Genomic DNA, 19,564 nt, shown 5'->3' on the forward strand with positions numbered 1-19,564 from the left:
AATTTTACTTCATTATTTTATTGCATAGAAAACCACTGTGGAAATGTACCATCTGCTGTCAGAAATTTATGGTGAACATCAAATAGTACTTGCAAAAGTTGTTTGGACAGTTTAAAAGTAATAATTTTGCTACATATGTAATCACCAAATGTGAAACCACCAAAAGTTTCAAGATGAAGAATTCGAACCATTGTTTTAAAAGAACCACCAAAAACCTTGCCTAACATAATCAGAATTGGCTGCTAAATTAAATGGCACCCAACCATACATTTCTCAATATTTACATGTAGTGGGAATGATTCAAAAGCAAGGAACTTGAGTCCTCAAGAAAGGGACATTGAATGTCGAAAAACCATATTATAATTGCTGCTTCAAAGACAAAGATATTTTTTTTAGTCCAAAGGGATTTGTCCCTGAAGGACTATTGTTTTCGTTTTGCATTGATTCACTATAAACGGCGAATCACTTTTCAAACTGTTGCCACAAAGTATTATCGCCCTGTTATATTTAAAGAAATTAAATAATGAAAAATCTGCATATATTTCTCGCATTGTGGTAAATCAACGGTACGTAGAGTCATCGAATTTTGAATGACGTAATCCTCCTATGAATATGGACATGTGGAAGACCAAATTTGGAATTTGTTTTATTATCGATTTCCTATTTTGTAAAACTTTAACGAATTTTTGAGTAACAAACTCAAGGATTTCAAAGCAAGCAATGGCAACATTGTACAGAAAAAACATTTTTATCTCCAGCGCGTGAGACTCTGTATCGGAAATTCTAAAGATATGCTCGATTTAAAACTATTTTGCGATATTGCTGTTGAACTGAATTTTATGGTTTAAGTGCAAAGAACATGATATTTAATAAATAAATGAAACACACAAGATGTTAAAAAAACACCCCTTTGGACATAATTTAAAATCTGAAACATTTCATTTTTTTTTTAATTACATTGATATAAGAGATTAAAAAGATATTTTCTGTAATAGTCCTAAACAACCATAGACATTGGTTCAATACTAAAACAGAATATTTATGGAAGTAAGGTTAAGTTATGTATGTGGTATAGTCAAAAGAATGTAATTTACTATGTCATTCATTGTCCCTTTCTTTTTTCGACATTAAATGTCCCTTTCTTTCCTGAACATTATAAGCACGCACTGCTAATCAATTTGAATGGAGTATTAAAGCAAAAGTGTCCAGAATATGCCAAAAGGCGTTATTTTCCCACACAACACTACTTGCCCTTTCTTCAGCAAGACCTGTCAAGGGAATTCTGAGTGCACTTTTCTTGAACTTGTTGTGTATTCAGTACATGCAGAGTTGCCTTCCTGGGTAGCAATTAATGTTTTGTGAGAATATCAAAAACTGACTTGATGACTGGTCGTTCTTATACAACTGGACTTCCTTCACGGAATGCATTCATTGCCGTACAGATGGGTGAATGTTATAGCCTTTTATGGAAAATACTTTTGTTAAATCTTTATTTTGTAAATAAACAAATGGTTTCTGTTTATTTAAAAAAAGGTAGGGTCATATATGATTATTATAATGGCTTATGTGGTTATAAATTAAATAAAAATCTAAAAATGTTGGAAATTTTTTAATTTTCATTTGAAAAAGGGTTAATTAAAATGTTCTAAAAGACAGAAATAATTGGTTACCATGTAAACTGACTATTTGACATAGCATCTGATATTTTAAAAAGTTGTGTTACTCATTCATAAAACACAATATAATTATAATTTGAAATAAGTATTATAAAGAAGAATATGCTCTCATCTTTTAAGTTGTCTTTGATGGTATGGTGATTTGTAGAGGCCAGTTGCCAGATTGAAGCTAATGGTGCAGGGTTTTTATTATTATTATTATTATTATTAATATTTGAATACGTATAAACTCCCTGTGCACCACAAATGTATGACAGGTGACTTAGAAAACTAAACATCGCTTACATTAATTAATACAGATTAATTAAACATTACATGCATTAGTTAAACAAAGCATAGATTCCACAAAAACAGATAAATTCACTGATAAGTCACATGTAGCTTTTTAAGTCATTCTGTGTTCATAATCTAGGTCTCTCATAAGTAGAACAGGAGTTAAATGTTCCAAATCTTGAAGTAGATTTTTAATTTTTATTTTTTATTTATTTATTTATTTTTTTATTTTTTTTTTTTTTACATTCATGCAAGTTGTTTGATCTCTGATGAAGTAACTCTTATATAAGGCTTGGTTATTTTCCTGTCAGTTATAATGCAAATTGCCTTCTGTGGTGCATTGGGCAACATTTAAAATGAAGAAACAGCTAAATGATCAATGAATTTAGTCATATTTGTTGGTAAATGCTTTCTTAGCAACAATTTGATAAAAAAAAACTTATCTTTAATGTCATAAAGGAAAAGTGACATAAATAATATAGCAGGTTTTTATTAACTGGATTTAAAAACTTTTAAGTGAATAAAGTACGTATGCTTTTATTAACTGGATTTAAAAACTTTTAAGTAAATAAAGTACTTATGTCTTAAAAACTAAATTTTATGTTCTTATATCTATTATGTATAACTTTATTATTATTATTTTTTTCCCAGATGAAACTACCTTACGTCAAATGAAAAAGCGTGAAAAAGAGTTAAGACAGACTCAAAGTGCCCGTCGAGCTTATTCGGTGGTGAGGAACCACTGTGATGTAACAAAACTTTTGCAACTACGTGTTGTACGTGAATTTGGACTTCCAGATAAGGTTATGGAAGTTCTACATCGCACCTCGTATCAATTTTTAGAAGAATATGGAGCAGAACATCATCCTTCAGCTTCATCAGTAACTCCAGGCCATCAGGCCCGTTTTTCCGGGGACCATTCTAGTCACATCTATGGGCTACCGAGGATGTACAAACCTTCTAGGCATCTAAGTTTAGAACTTGGAGAGGCTAGAGAAGAATCTCTTCAGTCAGCAAACCAGGTGAATTTGTAATGTAATTTAAATAAAGAACAAATTTCTTCAATTATTTCTCTAACTTTTGGTACAAAATTCATAAAAAAAGTTTTGATTTGGTTTATGTGATTACGGCAAAGCCTTGAGGGCTATTTGCCAAAGGGAAGGAATGCCTTTGTAGAGGACTTTCATGCCTTGTAGAGGACTTCAACTCCCTCATATTCATATTACACAGGTGAAAAACTAAGAAAACACCCATGCAGCCAGGCGTTAGCGGGATTCGAACATATGTCCAAACTACTAGTGTTCAGTGACTTTACCACTCGGCTGCTGGTGGGCCATAGAAAAGGAGAATTTGATTGAAATGAAATCATAAATCAATGGGAAAAAATGCATTGTTTATGTATCCTACAGTCAGAAAGTTAATACTTATGTATTATTGTATTTACTCAAAAATAATACTCACTCAAATATTAAAAAAATTAAGTAGATTTAATATGAAGGGATTTAAACATTAAGTAGATTATAAATTGATGGATTTTTGTTTCATCTTTCTCTTTAAAATGGCAGCAGTAGAGTTGGTTATAGCCGCAACTTATACTACCTTATTTACTCGAAAATATTACCTATTATTGCTTGATTATTTCCATGCACCTCTGTAATTAATATAATGGATGCAGGCCTAAATTGAAATTGCTGAACTAGACATGGCTATTTTAATTAGCAGTAGTTATGCAGTAATTATCTATGTGTTTGTGTGGTATTTAAAAAATGTAATTATTCTACATTAGTAATTTGCAACTTACTCAGGATATTTTAAAACTCCCAATCTCTTTGACTTGTTAGTCTTGTTATATGTCTCATTTACTTTTTGAAATCAAGAATGAGTTAAATAAAATGTATATGAGAAAATCATTTAATGAGTCAATCTTGTGGCTGTTGAAAGTAATGTGCTAACAATCCATAAGTTAAACTTTTAATTTATGTAAGGAAATTTTAAGTAGTAGGCTATACATTCAGTAAATTGTAGGATTTTAAGTTATTTGAATTTGAGGTTTTGCAATATGTGTACAGATTATGTTTTGAACTTGGAAGTTGCAATATATGTGTTAGAAACAAATTTTGCAACAGGTTTCCTATCATTTGCCACATAAGCTGTTTATTACTATCAAAACCAATGCATAATAATATTGCATCTTGTTATTCACATGATGTGGAACTCATTGAAAGTTATAGAGAAACTGGGAAATATTGTGTTTTTGACAAGGAACTCTTGAATTAGTGACATATTCCTGCTATATTATTTGAGCAGAACTTCGTTTAAGTTTCTAAGTAACGGTATGGGATGGAACTCTGATATTCATTTAAGCAATGATTATATTTCAGTGATTTACATTGTTTGATATATATATATATATATAGATATATATGTAGAAAGAGATTGCATGAAAAAATATATATAAAATTCTTGCTGAATACGTTTTCTACTATTTAACATAAATTACTGTTTTTTTAAAGAAAAGTAATAATTTTTGTTTTTACATGTCATGATTCATGGGTAGAGTGACTTGAAAAAGTCTTGTCTCAGTATGCAATAATCTAGTAATTTTTTTTAATGTACTTTTGTTTCATAGTTTACACTTATAGGTTATGTTTGTGGTGGTTATTATTTTGTATTTTCAATGTTTGTAATAAACAAGAGTAAAAAATAAACTAGCTGTAGGCTGCAGATAACTTTGGTTAGTGTCTAGAGAGCTTCTCTTATTAAAAATTCTTCAGTATAGAATATAATAGCATTTATTAATTTTCTGTCCTATTGAAAATATGCATGCTATCCGTAGTCTCTAATTGCTTTCATTCTGAAAACATTTTGACAAAACAAGATTATTGAAAATTGTATAGATTGCTGTTCTGATCTAATTCAGATTACTTTTTTTTTAAAGATGTCAAGAAGTTGTTGTAGTGATCATCTAAATGAAATCATTCCAGACATAGCCATGGCAACATCTCTCCTTGAACAGATTCATATCAGTGAATCTGAAACCAGCCCTGACAGTGGAGGATTCTCACTTCGGATGTTTTGACTGAAATGGTCATTTAGTGGACTAAGAAATAGTCTTCCATGTCAGTGTTTTTAAAAACCATGGAGAAACTGTAAAAATTTCATTGTACATATACTCTTGAACTAACATAACCTCATCATCAGTTGGCTTGCTATGATGTTATGAAATGTGTTGGCTTTTAAAAGATGGTATGCATAGAGTTAGATATCAAATAAGTTTTTTCTTTCTTATAAAGGTTGTTTATAAAATGCATCATTCATCATTGTATAATTACCTTGTTGAAACATGTTAAAGATATGTCTTCTCTTAGTGGAAAGCTAAACTTTAAACTTTTTGTATATAGTGTTGATATTTCCTTTACATTTTTACTGTTTGAAATTTTATGTGTGTTCAATTTTCTGAATTTAAATTAAGTTTGTGTTCTATGTTACTAATGAAATGAAACCTGGTTTTTATATCCTAAAGTACATTTTTTATGGAATCATTTAAAATATATTTGAAACAAACTACTGAAAAAAAAAATGAATTAATAGATATATAATTTTAAAACCAAGAGGAAAAAATTGTTTAACGAAACCACTGCAATGTAATTTTAATTGTGAACTTTTTAATTTATATTACATGTTATATAGCATATTTCATAGCTGCCAACCAAGTTCCTGGTTTTGCTGATGAATCAGAAACCAAGAGACTGTAATTGTTAGGTGATATTTCATGGATTCAGACATGGCAAATCTCCATATAGCTTGATTTTTTCTTTGGCCAATACCAGTGTGGCTTTTTTTCACCTGTAAAATTATAAACTGGAATATCTGATATGACACTGCAAGGCATTAGGTAAAGAAGCATAAAAACAAGTTCAATGTGTGTATATGCTCTTGAAATGAAGTAAAGAGATTGTAATATTGCTGATATGAAGGGAAGAGTTCCCCCCTTTTTTCTTTCCCTCCTCAACATTCATTCCTATATACCATACATTTAAAATTTGTAATTAATTGTTAACAAATTTTGTGATTGGGCATTAGTTATTAGTTTTATTTGCATTATACTTAAAAGTACTTTTTCTTGTCTAATAATAATTAATTAATTAAAAACTAATTTAGAATATCTAATTAAATAAATTTTAATATTTAAAATTTAGAATATCTAAGTAAATACTAATTTATTTTACATCAGAATCACATTATAAAGAGTTCAGTAACCAAAATCAAGCATTATAAGTAAATTTATTTAATGTTCTCTCGAAATTGCATTGCTGTGCAGTGTGGAAACCTTTGTGGTTTCGCATAAAAAATCATCTGGTGTTTCAGACTAAAGTGTTGGCAGCTATGATAGTTATAGAAACAAAATGAAACATATTTCGTAAGAAATTTTTTATATATAATTTAAAGCCAAACAATATTTGTAAATATTACTAAAATGAATTAATTTAGCATTTTTCAAATGTCACTGCCAAAACTTTAATTTTTTTTATTAATGAAATTCTTTCACTTAACTCTGTTGTTCTATGTTTTGAATGAAAGGCACTTTTTCTTTGCATGAAAGTTAATTTTATTCCATATTTTTTTTCCATCCTTCATCATTCCAGTTTACTTACTATAAAACTGGTAATTTATTAAATCTGTAAAAGTTTTAATAAAAAAATAAGCTATGTATATTTGTATGCATCATTTTTTTCCAATGAAGTTTTATGCTTTTTAATAGATACATAAATATCTTAGTTATTTTAATTTAAATCATGAATTTGAAATCATTATTCAAGATATCATATATATATATTTCAAATCTTCAACATGTGTGGATATCCTTGATTTGTAAAACTTTATTTCAAATTAATATGTTGCTTTGTTTTAAAAGTTTTTTTTTTCGGGGGGGGAGGACAGTATTTTCCATTTATCCTCCACATCATGCTAAATCCAATCATTGAACAGTTATAAAAGTAAATTATAAAGTAGATTTAATTTTATCTGTTTACTTTACATACACTAGAGTATTCCTTTTTCAATCTTTATTGTACGCAGAGCTATTTAAGAATGCTTAAACACCATTATAAACAATCTTTAGCAAAGATTCTCAAGTGATTAGAAATATTGTAACAGGTTATGAATTAATTTGTCTCTTTGATGGATACAACACCCACCAAGGAAACTTTACCACATTGTTTTCTAATCAGTACAAAATTGAATGTGCAAACTCTCTTGATAGAGAATGGAGCTTAGAACATATACTTAACATTCCAGTCTTATATGAAGCATTTAAAAATCAGTAAACGATATGTGATACCTTGTTTAAACTAATAATTTTATTTTTAGAAGTCATAGATAGAATTTTCTGAATTAAGAATGTCACAGAAGCGGTTTAAATATGCATTTGTTTTGCCTTTGGTTGGCGCCAAGATGGAAAGCAGATACTTTCCTTGCATTCTGGTGCAGCTGTTATTCAGTCATAACAAGTTATTTTAATTTAAATCATGAATTTGAAATCATTATTCAAGATATCATATATACATATTTCAAATCTTCAACATGTGTGGATATGCTAAATTTTAAATTTGATTTGTAATACTTTATTTTAAATTAATATATTGCTTTGTCTTAAAAGTTTTTTTTTCGGGGGGGGTGGTAATTTAACATCAGCAATCCACTTGGCAGACATGATAATTAATTAATTCGCATATTTCAAGCTTTTTCTTTTCATTCACAGTATCATTTGGAATTTGTGGTAGTTATTAAGTAGCGTGCTTGAAATGGGAAAATACAGTGGCTTTTAAACTGAAAGTCATAGAGTTTGCGCTGGAAAAAGAGCAGCAGCAAGAGTACATAAGGCAGCCAAAAAGTGTGTGCTCAATTGAAGCAAACAGCATGATCCGCTGGTGGCAATGAACAAAACAAGGCATGCGTTTCATGTCTCAAAATGTAAGTTTCTGAACATAGAAAAAAAAAGTAGTTGTGTATGTTTGTGATATGTGTGTTCAAGGGTACACGGTAACACAGGAAATGTGCTAAATAAGAGCGCTTGCTGCAGCACGAGAAGAGGATATTCTTACATCGCAAGTCAAGGCGAGTGAAAGCTGGTTGCGCCAAATGATGAAACGAAATGGATTTTCATACAGTGCATCAGAACGGATTGTTTTTTAAGTAAACATGTCCTGTGTAGCTTGATACTAGAGCAGTTCTCGGGCTCGATCATAACAAATTTTTCATCTTCTAGGAGCCAATATTTCCTTCCAGACTTCCTGTTGAACAGTATCCAAAAGAGGACTTTGTACTTATGCAAATGGTTCATCTGATGAGGCAATCACTAATGGAAGTTCTGAAGTTTTTCTCACTAGCCCAGGTGATACTACTTATCAACACAAAACTGATGCTGGAGCCATAGTCTCTAACTTCACTTGCAAGCTTCTGGAAATAGTGGAGGCACTTTTTTGAGCAAGCAAAAAGGCCAAAAGGTTGTCTGTGACTCAAAGGCAGCTTCCCAGTGTAACAGCTTTAAATATTATTAAAATCTTGTAGTTTCAAATAAATAATTTAATTAGATGACCATTAAGGTATTTGTGAATGGCAGTATTTGAAACCAGGCTCCAGTGCTATGTGCGACTCTCCCACGAAGAATGTAATTTATTTTTAAATGTTAGAATTCTTTTTCCTTCTTGTTTTGTATGTCGCCATTTTGAGTGCTAAGTAAAGTTTTTTCTGTGTTCCATCATTGGAGTTGCTTCGTATCGTCAAAGAAGTATCACAGTTATAATTATTTTGGAGGCACCGACTGAGATCGAATAATCTTGCGTATTTTTATTTTATTGGTTCATCACTGAACATAATATTAGTGATACCAGATTATTACTTCCTGTTAGTATTGAATTGCTTTATTCTATTAGTTCATCACTGAACGCAATATCAGCGATACCAGATTATTACTTCCTGTTAATATTGAATTGTCTTATTTTATTACCGTATTGGATATTATTTTTAATTTCATTTAGTTGTCCAGACAGTAGATATATATATTGCTCTATGTTGTTATTCTTATTTTAGCCACAATTAATGTGGTAGAGAGAATGAACTTCATATAATTTAAATATTTCATTTTTGAAGTATACGTACTTAACAAAGTGCATTTAATTTCGTGATTCCTGACTGCATTAATTAATTAAAGTAATTGAGCTAATTTGAGGAAATATAAAGAACACAGTGTTCGTTAATTTTAAACATAGAAACAATGTCTTACTTAGGAAGAGCTCGTAAGGAAGATTTGCAAAATCTTGCGGCTGAACTGGGAGTTCATGTGACTGCAACTTTGAAAATAGTCGATTTAAAACAGAAAATTGTTGAAAGTAGAGATTATGATGAAGTATTCGTCAAAGGAGTCTTAGACACAATAATAGAAGAATGGAAAGAGAGGGAGGAACGAGAAGAACGTAGAAGACAGGAAGAGCGGAGAAGGAAAGAACAGTATGAATTAGAGTGATTAAGACTTGAAGCAAAGTCTCAAAATACCGGACAGATCCGGCCGAAAACAGAGCTGCGTCACCTTATGCAGAAAGGAGATATCAGTCTATATTTACTATTGTTTGAAAGGCAAGCAGAATGGGCTCAAATTGATAAAGAAGTATTTGTATCTCATTTACTAGGATTACTTCCTTACGAAGTAACCCAGTTAATAGCTAGAGAACCCTCCAATAAAGCTAAAGACTATGAACACATGAAGAATTTATTGCTAAGACGATTTAAACTAAGCCCGGAAAAGTTTAGGCAGAAATTTATGAAACATCAAAAGACTACCGAATCCACATGGGTGGATTTCAATTATGAAATAGAAAATTATTGCAAAGAATGGGTGACTGGTCTAGGAGTTAAGACTTTTGATCAGTTGCTAGATTTGATGGTGATTGACCAACTTAAGCGTCGAGTTCCTCCTGAAATTCAATATCATTTTCTTGATGAGTGGGTAGAGATGATTTCATCTAAAAAATTAGCTGTAAAACTTGATGCCTATGAAAATGTTTGCGGAAACTTTCAAAAAAAGCCTGTAGTGGATCGGCAGAAAGAAAGATACAATGCACTAACTCAAGGTAAATTGAGTTCAGATAATAAAAATAAAACTGAAAAAAAAAAAAAAAAAAAAAAAAAAAATTGTCATCAGGATTTAATTCGCAAAGCTGGTTTCATAGACCTAGAAGTCCACGTCAAGGTGATAAATATGAAAAACGAAAGACGCCACAATGCTATCAGTGTGGGTCCTATAAACATTTAAGACCCCAATGTCCAAAACTTAAGAATAGTACTGAATCTCCTGCTAATCTTAACAGAATTAGTGCAAAACCAGAGGATAAATTTCTATTACCTTATACTAGTATGGGTTACGTAAATGGTCATAAAATTCTTATATTAAGGGATTCAGGTGCTAGTATTGATATAGTTTGTCGCAAATACATCACGCCGGAAATGCTGACAGGTGAAAATGTGTGGGTGCAACAGCCATTCGACTTGAATCCAACCTGTTTACCATTGGCTGAGATCGAACTAAATTGCGATCTTGGGCGAGTAATAACTAAGGCTGCCATTATTAGAAATGAACTTGACAAAGGAAGGTATTTATTAGGCAATCGAACTTTTGCACTGTTGAATAAACAAGGAAAGGAGCCTGATAGTTGTCCTCACCAGGTTAATGCTGTCTCTACTAGAGCTCAAAGGAAAAGAGAAATAGATGAAGAGAAGCTCTTGGAACCGATGAAGGAAGAAAATAAAGCATCCAGAGATGTTTTTGAAGAAGAAGATAATTTACCGGAACTAAATACGGAAGATGAAGCTCTCATGAAACTGATAAGGAACTGTCTAAAATCATCCAAGAAGTTAGAGGGTACATACAAAAATGAGAACTATAGTCTGACAATAAAAGAACTTTTAGTTAAAAAAACGACAGATAAAATGGGTTTTGAAAGACAGCTTGTAGTTATACCTGAAAAACTCAAGCCGTTAATTATAAAGATGTTCAAGGAACTTCTGGTCATTTGGGTGTCAAAAAGACCAAAGACAGACTTGCTAGATATTTTTACTGGACGAGGTGTTACAAAGAAACTGAAGATTTTGTAAGAACCTGTGATGCTTGTCAGCGCGCCGGAAAAGGAAATGACATTAGTACCAGTAATTTCCGAAATATTCACTAAAATAAATGTCGATGCTGTTGGTCCGCTACCTATTTCAAAGACTGGAAAAAAAATATATTATTACAGCTCTGTGTATGTCGTCCAAATATCCAGAGATGCTGTTGCGGTGACACATTTCTTCGCCATCTGTGATTGATGCTTTCTTACAGATTTTCAGTCGTATGGGTTTCCCAAAAGTGATCCAAACAGATGAGGTGACCTCTTTCGTCAGTGCTTTGACAGAGGAATTTTTGGATCATTTCGGAATTAAACATGTAAGAAGCTCTGTGTATCGTCCGCAGAGCAATCCCGTTGAGCGATTCCATAGAACGTTAAAAAGGGTGTTAAGAGTCGTATGCATAGGAGCGACTTCTGACTGGGAGAATTATCTACTATCAGTTCTTTTTGCTCTCAGAACAGTCACACACGAAAGCACTGGTTTTACACCAGCAGAATTAGTTCATGCCAAAAACCTACGAACGCCAGTAACTTTACTTTATGAGCAGGCGCTAGAACCGATTGAAGAAAGTAATAATGTTGTCAGTTACGTTTTTGAACTTATTAATCGAATGAAGAAATGCCAAGAACTTGCCGTGGAAAACATGAAAGGAGCTCAACAACGGAGGAAAACATGGTACGATCGAAACGCAGTGAAAAGAGATTTTGCTAGAGGAGATTTAGTTCTTGTTTTATCAACGAATCGTCAAAGTAAACTAGAAGTACAATAGAAAGGACATGAAAAAATAGAGCAGAAAATTTCAGAAACCAATTATATTGTAAGTTTCGAGGAACAAAATGAGCCAAATCAAGTATATCACATTAACATGCTCAAACCATATTACAAAAGACCAGAAATGATTAATATGATAACTGAAGTGGAAGGAGACTTAGAAATGGACATTCCTCGTTTACCTTCAAATCCAAGTATATTAAATTTCTCGGACATCATAGAGGAGAATGAACTCGAGAAAAGGTTGACACCCGAGCAAATAGAAGATTTACGAATTTTATGGAAATATTCTGGTTGTTTTTCAAATAATCCTGGACTAACAAACTTAGTTTGTCACGATATTGAGCTATTAAATAACGAACCAATACAAATAAAGCGATACAGACTGTCACCCCGACAGACTGAAATTCTCAAAAAGGAAATCCAGAAAATGCTCGATCTTAAAATTATAGAGCCGGGAGAATCGGACTATACATCTCCCATGATTTTGATAGAATCTTCATCAAAGGATCCTCGGCCTTGTATTGATTATCGTAAACTCAATGCTGTTACTAAAACTGAATACTATCCTTTGCCTAATATTGAAGAACGTATCGAAACTGTAGCAAAAGCAAAATATATTACCCTATTAGATTTATCTAGAGGCTACTGGCAAATTCCGTTAACAAAAAGAGCCCACAGATCAAGTGAGATACCTAGGCCATGTTGTGGGACAAGGACAACGAACCCCGGATGAAATAAAGATCCAGGTTGTGAAGGAGTATCCTACACCTAAAACCAAAACAGAAGTACGTGCTTTCTTAGGACTGGTAGGGTACATACCGAGATTTTCGGAAATTGCTTCACCCCTCACGGACGCTTTGAAGGGGGTAACAAAAAAAAAAGGAAATATACAATGGTCTGAAATATGTGACAAAGCTTTTAAAAATTTAAAAGAGTTGCTATGCAGGAAACCAATTCTGTATGCTCCCGACTTTGATAAAAGGTTTATTATACAAACCGATGTCTCAGACAATGGCATGGGTATAGTACTATGTCAATTAGATGATGAACAACATGAACATCCTATCTTGTATATAAGCAAAAAATTTACTAAATTTGAAAAGAATTATTGTACTACTGAAAAGGATTGCGCTGCTCTCATCTACGCTATCAAGAAACTACATTTTTATCTGAATGGTCAGCAAGAATTCTTGATTCAAACTGATCATAACCCTTTGGTCTGGCTACAATCCAACGCCAAATGTAACTCTAGATTGATGCGCTGGGCACTCTCATTACAACCTTATAATTTTAAGGTCATTCATCGCAAAGGATCTTTGCAATATAATAACTTAGTGAATGCAACCACGTTTAGAATTTATTTTATTATTTAATGCATGCGCAACTGATGTATTTGAACGTTCTCCATTTCTTTCTATTTAAATGTGGTGTAAAAATATTTGTTTAAAACATAAAATTTTTAGCCTGAAATTTGGAAATTTATAAGAGAAATTACCTTTACTCTTTAAGCAACTGAGCAAGCCGTGCTTAAAAACTTTCGAATTTTTACAGAACTTTTCCCTTCGGTAAAAGTCTGTCCGTTGGGAGAGAGGTTGTAACAGCTTTAAATATTATTAAAATCTTGTAGTTTCAAATAAATAATTTAATTAGATGACCATTAAGGTATTTGTGAATGGCAGTATTTGAAACCAGGCTCCAGTGCCATGTGCGACTTTCGCACGAAGAATGTAATTTATTTTTAAATGTTAGAATTCTTTTTCCTTCTTGTTTTGTATGCCGCCATTTTGAGTGCTAAATAAAGTTTTTTCTGTGTTCCATCATTGGAGTTGCTTCATATCGCCAAAGAAGTATCACAACAGGTTATCCTGAATGGAAGCTTCCTGATCACTAATGGGATCCATTTTCGCCTGAAAAAGCTTCAGAAGTTAGATAAGGTCTGCATTCTTCAGTGATTGCCGGTGCATATCAACATCACAGGTAACGAAAATACAGATAAACTGGCAAAAGAGGCTCGAAATCTCAACAGTAATAATAATATAAGTAGCACCCTCTTCAGACACAAGTGCCATGACACAAAATAAAGATTGAAGGAACATTAAATTCTAAAGCATCAACTCCATAACATCAGTGGAGATCGACTTACAACTAAAACTATAGTCAGGGTTAGAACTGGCTAATTGTAAAGTCTGTACGAAGGATGTTCTGCGTTTTGCGCTATGCTGGCGTGAAGGCAGTCAGAGGAGAGTCGTGATCTTGAGAAGGCACCTGGTTGGTCAGCTTCGAAGTAAGCAAAGTTCGTTAAAAATTCTTAATTAAGCTAGAAAATTGCTTAATTTGATATAAAGTTTTGTATTTTTCTTTAAAACATAGTCCATAAAAAAATGGGTTATGAGAACCAATGCAGTGCAGTTAGAGCTCGAAACATAAAAATCATAAAATAAACGGAGTCCAAAACAAGTAAAATCTTAAGTAAATAAAACTATTTACAGACTTAACAAGTTGATGAATGATATATACAGAATGAGGATAAGTTGAAATAATAAGCTGCAGTAGTAGAATTGTAGTAAATTAAACTAGAATTCCAAGTCAATACCAATGGCGTAAATTAGGGTATGCAAGGAATGCCGTCGCATAGGGGCCCGAAGGCTTAGGGGGCCCTTAAATGTCCTGCTGAACTACATTTACATCTTTAAACTTAAAAGACGTATTCCATTACATATATATAGAAGCTTTAATTCATTTTTCCTTGATGAGTTCGGAATTAGAATTTCAATAAAAGAAGATTAATTATTATTTTTATATTTTTTATCTTGTATTTTTTTCCCTTTTGCTTTTCATTTTTATTTTTAGAATTTTTACTACTATAAATTATTTTGATTTTGTGTTAAACCCCTTTTACACGATTGTTAATATTAATATAGTTGAGGAATAGCCTTGATTTGACTCCAATTTACTTTTAACTTTATAATCTTTAAGTATATGTAGATAATAGAATTCGTTTTCTTTTAAGTTTTTAAGGGCCCCCTACCTGTATGGTGCAGTGACACAATTCTCTGTATGACGCAGATAGGAAGCCCTTGGAAGCACCTGAAACAGCTAAATTCAAGTTTTTGCAAAAGTTAAAATTCCAGCATTCGACTAATATAATAACTTCATGACCTACACCAGTTTAGGGATAGTAGTGAGCGGAAAATAGGAAAAGTTTCATTGTATTCCTTAGTCTCAAACCTGAAAATTATTAAAGGCGACCTCCTAAAGCAGTGTTTCTCAAACTTATTTCTTCTATCGCCCCCTTTGAGAATCAATTATTTTTCATCGCCCCCCATTTTTATACACTCCTAAAACTTAAAAACCACAATTTCATTACTTTAATTAATTTAGTTATAGTGTGCTATATTAGTCGGTTCTGGTGTTTAAACTTACATTCTAAACTAGAAATTTTTACCAGTGAGAGCAATTAAAACGCAACTTTATAATATTAATAATATATTTTAATCAAATTAAAAGAAACAATATAGATAGGTAATCAATTTTAGTTTTTGAACTAATCTAATGGGATGGATGAATTTGATGATTTTTAACAAGTTTGTTGATATCAGGTTCGATTTTACTCAAAAACAGTCGTAAGTCGGCGCGTTTGGTAACTTGCAAATGACTTTTTAGTAAGCAGCGTTGTCACAGCCCTAAATCCACGTTCACACAAATATGACGATGGGAATGATATCAAAAATTGTTGAACGATCGACCACAATCCAGGGTACAACTGCGGAATTGACTTTTGTAGCTAAAATTGTTCGTAGCCATTTTTAAATTTGCTTTTTATTTCCTCGTTCGTTGTCAGTTCTATAAGTTCTTCTAGCTGGGGTGATATTGCTATGTTGACTTTTGAAAAAGGATCTAACACCCAGTCTGGTATTTCTAATTTCAAAATGTCCTGGAATCTTTCAATAAAATCACTGTGAAGATTTTCCAAATATTGGCAGTAGACGAGCAAGTCATCGTTGTTGCAGGATACTGATAAATTGGGAAAATTATGGAACTCACGTCTGCCGATATTCTTCTTGTGTAAGAGCAGCTTGGCTACGAAAGCAGCGACGATATTTTTTGTTTTTATTAAGTTCAAGTCATCGCCTTGAAGTTGGAGATTCATATCATTAATTGTCAGGTATGCGATATCATTCTTTGATGTGATGAGGTTTTCGCGCAATGCTGTGTTTTTGTTTTCCAAGAACTCTATGACAGAGTAAAACAGATTGTAAAAACGAGTCAGACAATTTCCTTTTGATAGCCAACGCACTTCTGTGTGAAAGATCAATCTGTTGAAAATCTTCATCATTAGCAACACAAAGCTGATTAAATAATCTGTCATTTAAAGAGTTGTTTCGGATTTTATTGACTGCTCTGATGACATGTTGCAATGATTGAAACAGTTGTTCACTTAAATTTCTAGCAACTAAATGCTGTCGATGTATAACGCAATGTACAGCAATCACATCAGGAATTTTTTTTTAAGTACGACATGAAGCCTTTTTGAGACCCTGTTATAGCTGGAGCACCATCTGTAGCAGCTGATATAATATTCTTCAAGGGAATTCCTTTTTTATCACAAAACGTTTCCAGTGTTTTAAATATGGTTTCTCCTTTTGTGTCTGTCTCTAAATTTCTAGCAAATAAAAGTTCTTGACATATTTTTTCATCTTTAATGAACCTCACGTAAGACAACAACAATGCTTCATTAGTTGGTAAAGTAGACTCATCCAACTGAATTGAAAATTGACTAATCTTCAGATGATTGCACAATGACTCTTCAATGTTTTCAGCCATTTCATCAATTCGTCTTTGCACAGAATTATTGCTCAAAGGAATTTTTCGAATTATATCTGCCGCCGGTTTATGGAGCACAGTAGTTATAACTTCTTTTATCGCCGGCAAAATTAACGTTTCTCCGATGGTGTGTGGTTTACCTGTTTGAACAATTAACAGAGAGATATTCTATGAAGCTCGAAGTCCGTCATGGTCTTGCTTAGCAGCCATCGAAAAAAGTTTCGATACACTTGGCTGAGCATTATGCTTCTTTTCCAGATCTTGAAAATAGGCTACATTTTTGTCCTTCTTATCTGGATGCATTTTATTTAAATGATCTTGAAGTCCTGAAGGCTTCATCGCGTCGTTTGAAAATGTTTTTGAACAAAGAAGGCACAAAGGCAAAGATGGGTTTGTCGAATTTTCTATGAATCCATATTTAATATATTCTGCACTGTATTGCCGTTTCTTCTTTTTTGCTTGCGACATGGCTTTTTTTTTTTTTTCAAAAATATGTAAATAAAGTGCTGAACTTAAATACTCGTTTAAAGGTAGCGCGCTCATTAAATACTCGTTTAAAACCACTAATGAAAATATAAGAATAATTACGAGCTTTTATATAGGATTTAAATACAGCAAGCACCGACAGGAATAAGACAAACACGCACAAACTCGTTTATCTCTTTCGATGCTCAATCGTACTGAGCAAGTTAGAACAAGTATCGATGAACCAGCCGATTACTACCATGTACAGTCCGTTTTCGTATTGCAAAACCGCCACCTGTCGACGATTCTATTCTGAAAAGGGGCGATACGCTGAGATGGACTTTTTCCTCAGACCGGTTTTTCAGAAGCACGCATGTTAAGTAAACATTTCTCTTTTGTCTCAACCCTATTTTGATGAACTTGAAGCAGACCTGACGCATGCGTAAAAGCGCTGAAGGTTTCTCCAAACGAAAACGGACAGTACGTCTACGGAGCACAACATCATAAGTGCACCGGCTCCCGCAGTTAGTCTTTTCTCCCGGAATGTTTGCCACATTTGGAGATTCATGCATTTGCACAGCTGTATGCTTTTACAACGTACGCGCATACGGCGTGCGGGCTATCCTACGAAATCTATGTTAAGTATTTAAGTTTTTATACCATCATACAGGGTAGAAATATAAACTAAGTATTCGTTATTGTGTAGTAGGTAGGTTTTAATTCTAGTGAAATTTAAAATATAAACTAAATCAAATTAGAAATCTACCATCGCCCCCCTAACCCACGTCAACGCCCCCCATTTTTTTCTGGGCCCCTTAACGCCCCCTCTAGGTCTCAAACGCCCACAAGGGGGCGTTATCGCCCACTTTGGGAAAGACTGCCCTAAAGGAAAGGTTTCTCCTTTTGCAATCCCAAATCAAAAAGCAGTAGAAGTGGAAATTAATTGTAACTATTTATTATAAAGTACTTATTTTATATATTAATTTGTTTCTGTATAATTCACATTATGATCGAATAATCAGTAGACATATTTTCTAAGTATAAATCAAAGAAGTAACTAGGTAGAATTCTGGTACTTTGGAATGTGCAAGTTAAGAGAAATCGTGGTATATTATTTGCAGTTCGTAATTTTCATAATATGTCATTCCGGTAGCGTTTAATTTTGTTCATATATTGAATCTCTTACTAGCTTTCTCATTAAACGCAAGTCCAAAAATGAGTCCTATATTCAATTTGAAGTTGAATTTATTAATGTGAATGAGTCATAGAATTTAATATAACATGTATTTCGTTGGTTCGCTATAAACGGCGTATAACTTTTCAAATTGTTGCCACCAAATAACCTCACCCTGCATTATTTTTAAAGAAATTAAATAAGGAAGGATCTGCATGTTTGAATGTATAGTTCTCACAATGTAAAAAATGATGGAACTTGCACCCTGTGCAGTCGCACCAAGGGGCAAGGTAAGGAACAGAAACATTTTGGATTTAGAAGCACGATTGACATTACAAAATGGCAAAGTTAAAGGCAGATCGATTTTTTCTCTCTTTTTTACACTAATAAACTGTAGGGGGGAATCATTCGTAAGTATTAATTGCTAACTCCAGAATACAGGCTTTTCTTTCTTAAGGATACAAAATCATTGACGTAAGTTGAGCAGTTGTGGCATGAAAGGACTTTGCCCCACCCCCCATGTCGAAATGCCATTCTAGTCCAGGAAACGCAAAGAATTTATGGCACCACATTCGGAAAGGAGAGATTTCCCTTTCAGCTTATGAATCTTTGAATGAATTCAAGGTCCAAAAAAAAAAAGGGGAGGAGTTTTACGACAGGCTACGAACACACAGATGCTCAAACATTAAGCGGCCAAATATTTCAGTTAATTTCCGGCCTAAATTTAATGAAATGTTTTTCATTAAATTTATCGAAATTCATTACTTTCACTCCAAGGGGGTAGGAAATGGAATGGATGAATATTTTTACTTGAAATAATGAGTGAATAAATATTTATCCAATTTTTCATATAAAAATTTTCAAAATATTCTCACATTGCAGATAAAATGCAGGTTAGGAATTCTTTAAAATCCCTAATCGAGAATTAAATATGAAATCACAGAACTCGTTTGAGGATTTGTTTGATTTGCTTTAGAAAAGAGAAGAGCTGTAGTTTTCTTAATCTCTAAATTACCCATCTACCAAAAATTCACAATTATCTGTAAAAGATAATTCTGAAGACATTAAATTTGTTTTGAAAGTAATATATTAATCTCTCTTCGTTTGAAAAAAATATAATAAATTACATTTTTTTTAACAACGTGGAACATTTAAGCGTATAATTGAGTAATGCGCAATAATTTGTACATTATTTAAACGGAATTTAATTGAATTA

General features: G+C 32.6%; 1 protein-coding gene across 1 annotated transcript in view; it reads left to right on the top strand.

The window, feature by feature from the left end:
• LOC118188375 (BTB/POZ domain-containing protein 7) overlaps positions 1–6,660 on the top strand; it is a 62,655-nt gene extending 55,995 nt beyond the window's left edge. Inside the window, exons 9-10 of the mRNA XM_035358790.2 lie at positions 2,601–2,971; positions 4,888–6,660. Of these exons, the coding sequence (XP_035214681.1) occupies positions 2,601–2,971; positions 4,888–5,028 (512 nt within the window). The 3' untranslated portion in view covers positions 5,029–6,660. The remainder of the gene's footprint in view (positions 1–2,600; positions 2,972–4,887) is intronic.
• The last annotated feature ends 12,904 nt before the right edge of the window (positions 6,661–19,564 follow it).

This window comes from Stegodyphus dumicola, chromosome 6 (assembly GCF_044657685.1).
Source record: "Stegodyphus dumicola isolate Sdum_Otavi_A_Nest chromosome 6, ASM4465768v1".
NCBI lineage: Eukaryota > Metazoa > Arthropoda > Arachnida > Araneae > Eresidae > Stegodyphus > Stegodyphus dumicola.